Source organism: Thunnus maccoyii, chromosome 10 (genome assembly GCF_910596095.1).
Source record: "Thunnus maccoyii chromosome 10, fThuMac1.1, whole genome shotgun sequence".
In the NCBI taxonomy this organism is placed as follows: Eukaryota; Metazoa; Chordata; class Actinopteri; order Scombriformes; family Scombridae; genus Thunnus; species Thunnus maccoyii.
In genome coordinates, this window is record NC_056542.1 from 1,412,292 (window position 1) to 1,427,899 (window position 15,608).

At 36.4% G+C, this 15,608-nt stretch overlaps 1 protein-coding gene across 1 annotated transcript; it reads right to left on the bottom strand.

Annotated features, from left to right (window-relative positions):
• Positions 1 to 9,964: 9,964 nt before the first annotated feature.
• Positions 9,965 to 13,897, bottom strand: LOC121905890 (endonuclease domain-containing 1 protein-like). Its single transcript, XM_042424471.1, has 2 exons — positions 13,515 to 13,897; positions 9,965 to 11,627 (listed from the first exon to the last, which is right to left on the bottom strand). The coding sequence occupies exons 1-2, from the start codon at positions 13,788 to 13,790 to the stop codon at positions 11,088 to 11,090; spliced, it is 816 nt and encodes a 271-aa protein (XP_042280405.1). The 5' UTR covers positions 13,791 to 13,897; the 3' UTR covers positions 9,965 to 11,087.
• Between the last annotated feature and the right edge of the window lie 1,711 nt (positions 13,898 to 15,608).

Sequence of the window (15,608 nt, forward strand, 5' to 3'; positions counted from 1 at the left end):
CATGATGCCTTTCCTTTAGAAAGATGGTTTTTACCATCTAACTTCATGTCAAATCATTCCCTCTTTATTTCTGTCTCAGCTGATGGATTCATGTTTTGTGTAAGATGCACTGTAAATTATTATCTATAATTATAGTTATTTATTAATTATTAGTTATTTCACAGAAATTTACTGTGTTATTTATAATATAAGTGTAAATGCCATAAAAACACAGTAAATTATTTATATTAAAAATATTCACCATAAAATAAAGGCTGTAATCTGTAAATTAATATAATGGAATATTATAGTTTTTAACAGAATTTTTCAATTACTTAATGGTCTTGAATTTTATGTTACATTGAATTCTATGTAAAAACACAAATAATACACATCCTATTACTGAATGTAAAATTAAGGCAACTTTCTGCTTTTTTACTTTAAATTTAATGTAAAAAAAAAAAGTTAAAAAAGAAAAAAAACACTTATCGTCAAATAATGGTTAAAAAAAAAAACTTCAGTTATTCTACAAAGAATTTTTTTAAAAATACAGATATTTACTGTAGACATTATCTGCATTTTTACAGTCCAACTGTTGTAAAATAAAAACAAAAAAAATATATAAAATATTGCTAGAATAAATGTATCAATGTGCACAAAAAAATGAAAAACTTTGCAGAAATACCTTAAAATTACCTAATTTAAATAAAGGCTTGTTTTATTTAGTATTCTTTTGTAAATTCATGGAATTATCCAGTTTATCCTTAAGGCCGCCCAATCAAAGCACAGATTTCCAGATGTAAAACACAAAAAAATTACATAAAATTATATTCAAATTATCCTTCAGAGTTTTAGGCTTTAATTGTATGTGATTGTCTTATCTATTTACAGTAAATTCCTGGTAAATACTGGTTTTATACTGTACAAAAAATAGGATCATGTGAAAATGGCATACAAAAACATAATTTCAATAATCATTACTTCATATAAACATTATTTGAAAGTAATTACAAGAAACTGTCTACAGACTTTTCCAATTAATGTATGAGATTTACTGTATATAAATAGTATTTGACAGTAATTACAAGCAACTATCCAACATATCCGTCTGACACTCTTCTTCAGAGGGATATTTCTTATATATTGTGTGTGGAATTCTGAAAGGAAGTGGGTTTCTTTCAATCTGTCCTATAAACTTGAGGCTTTTTTTAGCATGCAGATTCACCTATTTCCATGGCCAAGGACAGTTCAATAAATATTTGTCAGAGGTTGGGGACTCAAGTCGCATGACTTGACGCGAGTTGCAAATTTGAGGACTCGCGACTTGGTTGACTAACACTTATAAGACTCGACTTCACTTTGACTTGAGGCAGATGACTCGAAAAGACTTGACAGTTTTTATTCAGCTGAATCGCCTGTTTGCATTATTGTAGATATTGAGCATGAACAGCTAACGTTTTGAGACACATAAAGGGTGTCTTCTAGTGAAGTGTGTGCAACCCAGGCTTTGAAGACAGTGTCTAGCAAGACCTAGAAAACAATGCAAGACAGGATTGAGCTCAAAGCTTCATGAAAGCATTTTCCCATACCTGCGCTGATTTTCTCTCAAGCTTAATATTACCAGACTGTTTCTGATTCAGACAAGACAGCTTATGAATTGACAGCTTTTCATGACAGAGCTTCACTGTTCTGTTCACAGTCCCTCACTAGTTCAAAGTCAATGTAACTCAACCACAGCAGAATGGTCTCTTTCTCTTTAATCAACTGTGTATTTTTCCTTGATGATGCTTGATGTTTGAACAATTCCAGTGTTTTAAATTAATGGATGTATTAGTCTACACAATCAACAGCAGAAAAAAGTAATCATCAGGTAGAATACTATGTTTCATTGTGCAAGCGCCAAATGCAGGTAGATTTTCCATTTGGTGAGTAAATACCAAATACCAAAGTAGTCATGTGTTGCAGACAGAGCCTCAGGCTGTAGTATAACTAGCAGTTTTTTGCGCACTTTACAACCACAACAAAGCAGAATGTGTAACTTACAGTACATCAGCATATTTTTGCTGCTGTTAAAACCCACAAGCTTTGTGCTAACTACTGCAACTGGAGGAAGTTCCTCTTCTTCTACTACTTCTGCTTCAAAACTCTCACCTTACTCAAAGGCACACCCTGGTGGCAGAATGGCAGAAGTCATACAACATATCCACACACATTAATACTGCATAAAATACAAAATTATGAACCCTAGATCCTGGGAAACATGTTAGATCAGATTATTTATTTTTGTTCAAATAGTTAATTAATGTGAAGTTAATTCATAAAGTTAATCAACCTGCATGATGTTCTTTAGTTTTATGTTGACATAAATTGTCAGCAAATTGTAGTTGATTTCTGAAACATAAAATGTACCTGTATACTAGGCTTGGGCGATGTCTACAGAATTACTTTGTAAAGCAAGCAGTAAAAGGTAATTTTATGATATATTCTGGTTATTAAACATCTTGAAACCTCATACATCTCAAATGGGGATCTGTATTGAATGGATTGCACAATATTATAAAATGTCAGTAGAAATATATATATATTTATTCAGTGTCAAAGTTGATATAAAGATACTTTTACATAGACCTTATGGTTTTTGTACATTCAGAACTCCATATATTAATGTGAAATGTCTGTAGATATATTGGGGAGTTGCTTGCAATTACTGTCACATAATGTTTATATAAAGTAAACCCTATACATTAATGGTAAAAGCCTGTAATATATTGGAGAGTTGATTTTAATTACTGTCAAAAATGTTTATATAATGTATACTCCATACATTTACGGGAAAAGCCTGAGTTAACCTCATACATTAATGGGGAAATGTATGTAGATACATTTGATAGTTGCTTTTAAATACTATCAAATAATCTTAGTAAAGTAATGATTATTAAAATTATGTTTTTGTAAACTATTATCCCATGATCTTATTTGTTTGTACAGTATAAAACCAACATTTACCAGGGATCTGCTGTAAATAGATTGGATAATCACATAAAATAAAAGCTTAAAGCTCTCAAGATACCATTAATGGGTGTTAAAGGAGGGTAATTTGAATGTAATTTTACATAATTTTTCTGTGTTTTACATCAAGAAATCTGTACTTTGATGGAGAGTTCTTGTGGATGGATTGGATAATCCTATGAATTTACCAAAGATTACTGTATGAAAACAAGAGTCTTTATTTAAATTAGGTAATTTTAAGGTAGTTCTGCAATCTTTTTCATTTTTTGTGCAGATATATAAATTTGTTTAACATTCTAGCAATGTTTTATAATGAGATTTTATTTTTATTTTATAATGGTTGGACTGTAAAAATGTAGGCAATGTCCAAAGTAAATATCCATATTTTTAAAATAAATCTCTGTAGAATAACTAAAGGTTTTTTACTGTTATTTGACAGTAAGTGTTTGGCAACTTTTGCTGCCAGACTTTTTACCATTTTTTTATGATTTTTTTTTTTACAGTGTATAAGTACATGGTAACAACAGGGAGCTGTATTATGTTCTCCCGTCCTTACTTGGCTGTTTGGTTCTGTTACCTTTCATGTCACAATCTAACAACATGCAACGTGTCATTAACAACACACCGGATGAACTCTTTGAACAGACAATGAGAAAACATTATTGAACATGATTAAATAGAATGTTTCATTTATAACTTCTTAACTATATAAACTACTATTATACAATATAAATATTCTATATAAATTGTACCATATAAAACTTAACAAAAACTATATATAAAACTATATATAAAACTTAAACAACAAAATAACTCTTAACTAATCTATCAAAATGTAGTTATAAAATGATCAATTTTAGTAAAAAAAAAAACAACAACAACAAAACAGGAAACTATGTTTAAATTGTAAATGTAACAGACCAACAACAACAACAAAAACAATTTTCAGGTACCAAGGACTGGGGAACAGTGTGAATTTAATAATAATACAGGCCGCTCCCTGTTGTTACCATGTACTTATAGGGTAACTAGTCTGTATTTACAGAGTAAGACTGGGAGAACAGCACATACGTTGTGGTTTATGTGTAATTAAAGAATAAAATCATTTTTCATAACTTCCTGCGTACCGTATTATTGTGTAATTAAAGACATACTATGTATATTATTACATTACTGTATTGTTATTTTTTCATCCTCAGATGATAATACAAGGCTTCCATAGCTGTGCACTGGAGAGAGATAAGTTTGCCTGTTATGAGCCACTGCAGTGCTGGACCAACATGGCTGCTAGGAGCTAATTTTCAAAAGTATAGACCCATTTCTCAACTTGTTCTATTCAAATTAGTGATTGTCATAACTGCCATCAGCAAAAACATTTGATTTTAGTACACATATACACATGTAACGTACTGATTCATATGAGGAAGTTACACCATAAGTTCCGGGAAGTTACATGGTTAATGTTGGGAAGTTACACTTTAAAACCCCAATTGTTACTCCCTTGTTTGTTTCTCGTTGTTTTGTTTTCTTCTGCTGTACCTACATTCAACTACGAGTAAGAACTGGAAAGTATTTTATATGTACGGATTCATACGAGGAAGTTACACCATAAGTTCCGGGAAATTACATGGTAAGTGATGGGAAGTTACACTGTAAAACGCGGGCTGTATTATAAAGTGTTACCGGCTTTTATAAGGGAACCATTGTGCTTATTAATGGTGACAAAGTTCTGTAACAAAGTCTGTGCTGTATGTGAATATTTATGACAAATATGCAAAGTCTATTATAAAACTTTAGTGTACCTGCATGCTACGTGCATATGTGCTACCAATCACCCAATAAAAATGAGTTCCAAATAGTTGACCTGAACATTGATGCTTTCTATTAACAGAATCACTCCAGTGATGGGAATGTGGGTGTAATCTGCTGCACCTATGACCCTAGAGAATCCTATGAAGGAATTACATTTATATATCATATTTCATATGCAAGTTGTAGCAGTCACCCATTTGTGGGACTTGCTATCATTTCCCTGTTTCCCCATACCAAATTTGGATAGTTGCATGTCTGGGTCGATTGGAGGGTTACGGAGATCACCTGTGTGCAGAGTGTGGGGAATGGCTCCCAGGTGGTGATTGAGAGCAGCTGGGTGCGTTCCCCTCTCGGCCAATTGGGGCGTGACGACGCCCTTTTTCTGGGGTTTAAGAGAGGAGAGAAACTGCACATCCTGGTCACTCTGTTCTCTCCTCAGCTGGTTGCAGACCTCATTTGTAAAGATTGTCAGACAGAAACTCTGGTCTGTTTAGACCCTTTTGTGTCTTCTTTCTGGTCTTTTGCTTTGTGATTTGAGGGTACCTTTAGAGGGAATACCATAAAATAAATCAAGTGTCCTGCAGTGGGTTGTTCTTAGTGTTCATCGTGCAAGAGCTTGTGCTTGCCCAACGATAGCCTAACATCTGCAGGATTTATTTTGTATACATATTAAAGAGGCATTTGTTTAAGGGGACGTTTCTCATTGTGCAAAACCTTGTGAGGTTTCTCCATGTGAATATTATTTGTTTTTTATTTCTTTATGTGGCTCGGAGCTGGTTTTCCGGCTTCTTATTGTCTTCAAGGGGAATCAGCACCGCCACAAAGTAAAACGTCATACTGATTAATAATATATTGAACTATTAATGTTTACTATCTGCAATTTTATAGAAGGTTTCTTTTATGGCCAGCAGGGCAAATGGTCTGTTAACACTACAAATATATTCAGTAGTTCAGTGAGAACAAAACGACCTTGTGAATAGAGCAGCATACAGTATTCTCACTCAGATTTTCTGCATCACCAACTGAATGCATGTAGGTTCCTGTAGCAACAAACCACAATGCAATGCACATAGTTTGCACTGTTGTAATTGCTTCGTTTGATGTTATCAGCAGGGAGCGTGTGTGTGCATTTATAAGGTAACAGGGAGATAGAATAAAAGATAGAAATAAAGAGTAACGAGTGAAAAGGGACAGCAGAAAATGAAAAGAGAATAGAAATTGAAAGACTAGGAAATTGTGAGGAATAGCAACAAACCCTGTTGTGCCCTGCAGAAACAGTCCAACGCTCTTAATTACCATCATTTAATCTTGTATTTATTTTTCTTGAAACAAGTGAAGAAGAATTGCTGATGGGGTGAAATAATTTTACCTGTTTCATTGCAGTTCAGGGATTTGTCCATTTTCAATAAATGATCACTTGTTTCAATAAGTTTCTCTGAACAGTTTCAGTTGAATTGAAACTCCAACCACAACACAATCACTTTTTAAAAACTGGATCACGTGGAGTCTAACTGAATGATGAATTTACTCTGTGTGGGGTCGGCAGGCTGGGAAGGCAATAATTAATGTAACATGTGCTGTTTGCTTCATCCACCAAAATCATGTGTTCAACACAAAGGAAGAAATAAATAATTAAAACTGGGCTAGTTTCTTTGCAAAACAAAATGTCTGCAAAAAAAAAAGTTCCACAGATTCAACGAAGTCATATAAGATTGTCGAAAAGATACAAAACATGTCACCGTTTAAACAGAAGGAGTGACCTTCCTGATGCCAAGATGCAGAGACTTACTGAAGAAATGTAATGAAACAAGTTCAGTAGGATTAGAACACATTAAACTGTCAGTGGCAGGTGTTTTCACTTGTTTTCTGAAAGTGAGGTTTTCAGATTAAGTATTGCTAAAAGATTAGTTAAATATGTTTTTTGTAGGGTCACTGCAGACTTTAGCAGATTGGGGAGAAGAAAAGATTGGCCTCCATCAGTCCTCCTCGTTAAATGTGAAGACCTCTCTGTAGATGTTGGTGTGAACTGTAACTTCTGTTCCAGTTTGTGGTTAAAAACATTGATTTTTAGCTCTTAATTGATTTCTCATTCGCTGTATCACCAGACTGCTATAAGTCCCAGATGTTATCACTGTCCCTTAAATTATCTCTACAGAGAAAGTTTAGTGCTTTACCTCACTGCAGAAGAAGAAGACACAGCGTCATGTGAATCACGAGAGCAGATTCACTGAGTAAAACTGTAATGGTTGTGAGTGAGTGATCAGACAATGAACCCTTCAGACCAAGAACCATATAAGACTGTTTTGACATTTTTCAGTAGGCTATTTGCTGTTGTGCATTTAATCCAAAGGACGAGGTGGTCTGGGCCGCATGTGGCCACATTCTTTTAGCAGTGTAAACGCAATGCATCCTGGGCCACATTGAAGGACGCCTTCTCAACTGAGGTCCTCTATTTTCCGGCAGACTAGACACAGGACCCTCCGTCCAACGCTGTTCAACTTGTTGATAACAATAAACAAATTATTTTGTTTTTCATGTGAATTAAAAACGTACCTCCCGTCTTTTCCTGTTTGTCTCGTTCCCCTAACCGGTTTCCCTCTTCAAGTCAACAATTAGAATAGAAATTAAACCATTAATTTTTCGCTTGTCCGTCTAAAATATTATTTCAGAAGCTAAACGTTGCTGAATAGTTTCTTCTGTCCTGTCAAGTTGATAACGACAGTTTTTAGTTTTGCTGCGCTGCTCCACATAATGAGCCCAGGATTTATCAGGAGATCGCTGCTTTACTCTTTTTACTCTTTTTACTCTTTTTTTTCTTTATCTGGACTGTGTGTAACAGCTGATCTATTGGATGTGTAGAGGAACACAGAGAGATCGCTGCATCTCCCCCCCCGAATATTCATCCTGTTATCACTCAAGTTGAACACAGCTTTGGTCGGAGGGTACATGATGGACCTCTGCCGGTTAATAACGAACGAATGTGGTCTTTGAAAACGGAAATGATGTCCGTGTTTATTTGCATGTAGAGCGGGAAGTGAGATCCGATCACAAGTGGTCACTCAGGACAGATGTGGAGACGCATGTTAGTACCAGATGTAAACAGGGTCTTAGAGTGTGAATGTGATACTTCACCTGAAAGGACTCAACGCAACGACCAGAGCAAGCAGCGCTCCGACTGTTTGGTTCTTTTCTGACCTTTAAACTTGCTTTGTGTGTCTGTGTTGTATTTCGGTGACCAGCGCAGAGCGCGCGGTGCACAGGTGACGGGAGAGGCGCAGACAGGTGGGAGGTTCATTCAGATAAAGCAGCGCAAAGACAGTTGTTATATTTCGGTTGAAAATTGGTCCCAGATTTCACACTAAAAACAGACGTTTCAGAACTACGTCTGTTTGCGACACAACGTCCATCCGCTGCTGCTTTGCTGATTTTATCAACAGGATCAAACTAAATATTTGCTGCAGATGTGCTGCAACTACGGATTAATGCTTAAAATATGAATAATTTATTTCAATTAAAGACTGAAAATAATGTTTGATGTGGTTACAGCAGGAAAGTCAGTAAATCAGTCTGCAGTGATCTATAAATGAATGTGGGTGATTCTTATCTGTTGTCCACAGCTGTTTATTCTGTATGAGAAGCTTCTCCTTCAGTTCATTAAACCTCTGCAGCATCTGAAGGCAGCAGGACTGATATGTTGATAAATCTGAGAAGGATCACGGTACTGCGTTCACTGTAAATCACCTGAAAACATCACCAGGCTGCTACAGTATCACCACACACACCTCTACACACATCAGACTGATCGATTATAACTCGATATTCTGCTTTTTATGAAGGAGACGTTGAGTTAGCAGCTCATCAGCATCTTTCCCAGTTTTCTTTCTTTAGTTAAAGTATCGTCTCATGTTTTATCCTTGAAACACATTGCAGTGCAAACGCTGTTGTGTAACATTAATTATTAAACTATGTGAGATATATTAGAATCGTTGCTGAATCAGTGTTCGTCTGATATAATCATGCAGCTTCACCGAATCAATTTCTCTCTTTTTTCCTTCATTTCTATCGTTATTATAGTAACTAACTGTTGAAAACACTCCATCTGTCTTTGACATTTCCTGAAGAAAAGCCTTCTGTTTGTTTCTGCTTGTCATTATCACGCTTAGTTGTGATTGGCTGAGCTGTTTCAGAGCTACGAGAGCAGTCATGTGACTGGCTGAGAGAGTATTTCACATATATTTAATCCCCACGACCGGCTGATCTATATTCACCTTCACTCAGCCCTTCTGCACGTTGCGCTGCTGCACATAAATGAACCAAAACAGCAGCTGCGTAAACAGACGCCCACATGGTCCGTAAGACCTGCCACCCTGCACTTGTCGTTGCACTTGTGCGGTTAAAATAGAGCCCATAAACTTCAGATAATCAGGTTTGAAAAACATTGTTCATCCGACTGAAATTCCTTTTTAAACAACCCTTAAATGTTTGTGTAAGGAAACCATTAAATCACCATAATTATGACATATTGTCCAAATACAGTCTCTTAAGTTTGGAAAATCTCATTCTGTTTTCAGAGGTTTGATGAGTATTTAAGATAATTCTCAATGCTGCTTCTCCACCACTGAAGAGCTTCTTTCAGCTCCGCTCTGAGCAGATGAGCAGAACCTCTGGATCTGCTCTAAACTCAGACTAACACAAACCCTCCAGAGCAGAACCTTTACACAACCATCGAACACTGGAACATGCTTCCAGCTGAGCTTCAGACTTGCTCAGACTTTCATTTTTCTCCCCGTGGTGCAAAAAAACTGGATATTGAACAACCAGTCATGTCAACATTAATTTCACAGAGATTCATATTTTAAATGAATTGTAATTGTATAGTTGTACTGGATGAATGTGCTGGTATTGATATGTTGATTTGTCTGTATGATTGTTAATGTGATGGAGACTATTTACTGGTGTTGCATGTAAATAAATGTTTTTATTTTCTGGTAATTGTTCTGTTTACCTTCCCAGAGACTGAAGATGGAAATGAGCTAATAGCTAAATCTCTCTTCTCATTATGAGATTAATGTGAAAAGAGAAAAAAAGACTTTAAATGACTGATATCTTCATCTTCATCTTCATCTTCATCTCAAGGCTTTAATATGAAGCCTTTCACTGATGACTCTGTTTTGAAATGTTTTGGACAGCTCATGTATTTGCAGGTGTAAAGTCAATCTAAATCATGTAGGAGTGTGAATGTGATATATCAAATGAAATTCTCAAACTCTGTTGTCTTTAACTATGAATGAACACAACATTCATAAGTCCTGGTCACCTGACTACCAAACAGAGTCATATGACTCCATTTTAGGTTTTCAGAGGAACAATGTTTTCTACCTTTATTATCTAAAGATGGTAAGTTAAAGTATATAACCTGTGGTCTCTGCATCTGTCATCTGACTAGAAGTGGATTATGTCAACCTCAGAGTGAGTTTATACCAAAGGGGCTACTACTATGTGGTTTCAGCTTTGTTACATAAGAAACATCAAAACATTTTGGAAATATAAAAAAAACAGACAAATCTGACTCAGAAACCATGTTTATTCATGATGAACAGGTCATCTTAATGTCTTTTTCTATGCAGAAGCAGGGTTATAATGATCAGGCAATCAACAGGAGAGATTATGTGTGAAGATAAATATATGGATAAAAGATATAAATGCTTTTATTCATATTATGAATTGATTAACACAAGCTATAACCTGATACTTCAGAGTTTAGTACTCTGTTGTCTCATGTATACTGGATGGCTGTTACAGTATTTAGTACACAGTCTCGCACAAAGAGAAATGCATGGAACGTAATGGTTAGGGAAAGTAATCATAAGTACTTCTCTGTGAATACGTTTGTTCTCTGATGTAGTATCTTTATTGGCAGATGACTCCAGACAATCTCTGTTAAAGGACCAGTGTGAAGGATTTAGAATATTAGAAATTAAATTGAATATTAAATTCTATTTCTGCCAAGTTTGTTCTGATAGATATCACTAAATCTTACACACTGGTCCTTTAACATTATTGCTACCTAGCATTAGCATAATTAGCAAGCATTTTGGATCAAATTGTAGTTACTGCGTTTGGGGCAGCAGATAGTGGTAATAGATGATGGCTACCCTGCTGTACAAAAGCAAAATTCAGTAACAGAAGTTACTGCTTTTTGCCTTTGTAGGCCGCAGGTTGCCTGTAAGGGAAGGGGGGGGGGGCAACTACGAAGATCTTGACTGGCTGTTTGAAACTCAGGGAGCTTATTGACATTTATTTGCGAACACTTCGAAGCTAGTCAAGCCATAGAGTGTAGTGAGCACTCCATCCAGGCCGGCTATTGTGGTTGTTGTTACTGTGTTGGTCTGATCATTGTCCCCATAGAAGGCGCCAGAGAGCTGAAGTCTGTCATTGTTGTCTCTGCAACAGTAGGCGCTCCAGAAATGACTGGGAACGTTAACCTGTTTCCCGATATGTGCATTTCCAGGCACCACACCAGTAACAATATAGGCATGAAAACCACGGTTCAAGCAGTTGATTGTCAACATATTTGCTACTACACGCTCTGTTGCCTTCCACTGTCCTCGGTTAAAGGTTTTATGCTGTGGAGCAGCATTTGTGAGGGTGAATGTGGCGTCCGGACTTGCCTGGGAATGTCGGTGATGGACTGGAAGCAGGTGTCCCCTATCGTAGACATTTGAAGTGCCGGCGTAATCTTCATCCAGTGCTTGATTTTTGCCTCTTAGGTAACGATTGACTTTGCCCTCAGAAGCCATGAAGTCTCCACCGTTCTGGTCATCCAGCTGTAGAGGATAAAACAAACAGTATCTCAATTAATTTATGTGCTACTGTTTGAATCATCTGCCATCTGAAGATTGTATTGATTCTGTCTCTAATGTTGCAAATACAAAATAAAATATTATTTACTGTATACATTCTCTCAGGGTTGCTGCAATCAAATTTAATGCTTTTAAAGACCTGGATAGAGAAAATATAACATCCTTTTCCACAGCAAAACAAATGCACATTAGAGCTGAGCTTCATGTTTGAAATCAACTTGACAACATTAATATGGATATTTTTCTGAATATTTTTGTATCTTCAGATAATCATATGTAAAATCACAAACTGTGTCCCACTGTTACGCTTTACATTACATAAAACTGTTTGTGTTTTAAAAAAAAGAAAAAAAGAACCATTTGAATTTAAAATTCTAATTTTAATTATAATTTGTTTGGAATTGTTCATTTTGACAACATTGTGTAAAACAATAAGGCTGCTCTGGTCGTTCTCGTCGGCTGTAGTTAATTCTCCACATTAAGACACACATGTTTCAGTATATCTACCTTTCATCCACTAACAGTCCATTAAATCTGTAAACTCCAGCTAAGAGGTCACAGAATTAAAACTTTGCTCCTCTCCTTCATGTTGGCCGTTGCAGCTTCGCACTACAAACATTATTATCCAGATTCGAGCAACTATCAGAGATAACAGAGGACTTTGTGTCTTCTCTGAACCCACCTGGATAACTGTCTGTAGCTGAGCATCATCTGTACTGTTTTGTGTTCTTTAATCCTGCAGGTGGCCTGTGGAGAATCAATATTTATATTGTATATTGGATATTTAAATGAGTGAATCCTGCAACGAGGCATCACCTCAAAATTTAAGACCTACAACAATAAAATAAAACCTTTTAAGACATTTTATGACCTTAAATTCTGAAAATCTCATTTCAGACCTTTTAACGATTCGTGTGAACCCTGTTCTCTGTTCCTACAGACAGTGCAGGTATTAAGATGCTAAAAAAAAAAAAAATGCTAAAATGGTCTTTTCTTTTTCTCTCGTCATTGTTTTAACATGGTAACACCAGGCACGACGCCAGGATTTTAATTTTGGCTGTGACTTAAAATTACAGAAGTTAATACTGACTGATATCATGCTGTGGAAGGCGACTAACGCATCCGGTTGGTTATGATAGTTAAAATAAATCTTTTTCTAAAACATTTTCAGTACCAGGATGCTTATTATTTACCTGTGAAAAGCGGGTAAATTGCTCAAATCGTGCAAAAATGATCTGGATTATTATTTGTTTAAGTTGATTGCAGGGAGAGAAAGAGATCGACTGCTGGGTGAGCTAGATTGACTTTAAACAGACAGAGAGAGAGAGAGAGAGAGAGAGAGAGAGAGAGAGAGAGAGAGAGAGAGAGAGAGAGAGAGAGAGAGAGAGAGAACGAAAAGAAACGATCTGTGCTTTCAAGGAAATATACAAACAACAGACAAAACAGACAAACAAGTCAGGCGGTAATTTCCAGCTCTACTTCCCGTCTTGCCTTCATTGCTTTCTAGGTTCTTGGAGTCTGAATAGGAAACGCATCTGCATTCCTAACCGCTGATATACTTATTCTACACAGCCGGATGTTGTCTTTACTTTTTTAGAAAGGGAACTTTACTGTGTATTTAAATGTTCATTTTAATAATTAAAAAAATAAAAGTTAAGAAAATATATCTTCTCCCAGTCATTTAGGATGGGCCAGCGATACGCCGCGCCTGAGTAACACTGTACCCTATATATTTTATATATATATATATTTAATACAATATACATACATACATTTAATCTGCTGTCTTAATACTTACCCCTCTGTCTGTGAACAATATTGAGAGACTGTGTAGAATATTGAGCATCTAACCTGAGGTTCAATGTCCCAGTCCGCTGTCTTAGTGCGTATTCCTTGAAAATCATATGCAGAGTAGACAGGGATCTTATTGTCGGTGTCATAGAGCGTCGCATATTCATAACCATCTTCAGTCTTTTGGCAGATCATCTTGTATTGAGTACCTAATGTCCCGTTGGGTGGTTGATGGTTGAAGAAAAAGTTATTGCATGTTGTAAACGACGTCACAACTTCAGCTGTGGCTGGATAACTGAGAACCAGTAGCAGGAACACTGAGACCAGGAGCTTCATGATGAAGGCTGTGGTGGCAGTTTCTGTAATAAAAGACCCACAAACTAGAGGATGTCTGTCTGGGTTTAATATTACACTTACAAGCAAGTACAGAACCAACAACAGATACAGAGAGCTGTCTTAGGTAAAGTACGAAGTTATGCTCTGAGGAGTCCATAGTTATACTCTCAGCCTCTTCAAGTTATCTCTACACTCACAGTTCACTTTTGTTCTCTCAACGGACAGTGCAGTAGGACTTATTTTCCTATCTCTACACACTCACAGTCCCGCCTTTCAGCGGACAGGTGCGACTGGGCCTGTTATCTCTGCAAAGTAGTTTCACTATTCACCAGATCATAAAACAAAAGTGTAAGTGTAGTAGCAACATTTTTGTCATTTTAATGCTCATATAAAATGTAATTATATAACATAACATCACACATAGGGGCCAGAGTTCATCCTGATGAACGTCTGTGTTAGCAGCCATGAAAATTAAGCACAATAATAATAATAACTTTATTTATATAGCACCTTTTAGAAACAGAGTTTACAAAGTGCTTTGACAGACAAAGCAGAAGTGGGACTCTCAGAAGGCAATATAACAACAGAAAGCCAAACAAAAGCAGGACAAAATTAAGGTAAAGTTAAAACAAGAAGACAGAAGGATGATGAAAGATAAAGACGATAATGTCATGAGGTGCAGAGCAGATGAACCCAAATGCAGGACACAGCAGGCAAAAGGAACTGAAGAATATATTTATTAAACAACTCAGGAACAGAACAAAACCAAACAAACGATCGAACAAGACTGAACTGAAAACCAGGACTAAAATACAAACTGAACTCATGAAACAACAAGGAAACAACAAGGAACAAGTGACAAGGAACAAGAGCAGGCTGAGAGCTGATTGGCTGGGAGTCACAGGGAGCTTTTCATTATGCTGACGTGACTCTTCACTTCCCTGACTCCTCGTGTCCCAGCTCCTCCCCGCGAGGATACGAGAGAGATGTGAGGAAGGAGGAATTTAATTCATCAAACGAGACATCCTCGTTCACTCCATCGTTATTATGAGGAGACAACTGCTCATGATGCATCATCTCAACTGTCAAATATGTAGAAGTCAGAAATTAATTAGTAATAATTTAAACTCTAAAGTTTAAACTTGAAATTCACCCATAACACTTTAAACTGTTACTTAATAGTTTCTACATAGTGATAACTGGAAGGAAAACAGCTGATAACTGCTCCAATGTTATATTAATTGATTATAGATCTACAGCAGCGTCTGTCTGTCACAGAGTAAGACACAAATAGACAATTTAAACCCGTTAATTACAGACAGAACAGAACCGATATAAAGGAGCAATAAAAACAGCTGCAGCCTGCAGATTATGTTTTAATAAAATATTTCTCATTTAGTTTGTGAGAGTCTGAGTCTTTTCAGGCTCAGGATGATTTTATAGGAGACGCAGCTGTGTGACGTCATGTTTGACGCACTGAAACAGAGAAGAAGAAAAGGGAAGCGTTTGGCTTATGAAGAAAAAGTTACAAGAGTGTTTTTGTTGTGATTGACTCATGACTTAGTAACTTTTATTTTATGAATAAAATGATGCTGTTGGTGCCTTCATTCCTGTTCCACAGATAGTTTTCCTAATCTGCTGTATTACAACAGCTCCAGCTGACCTTTTCTTATCTCTACACACTCACAGTTCACTTTTGTTCTCTCAACGGACAGTGCAGTAGGACTTATTTTCTTATCTCTACACACTCACAGTCCCTCATTGTCCTTTCAGCGGACAGGTGCGACTGGCCTGTTATCTCTGCAAAGTAGTTTCACC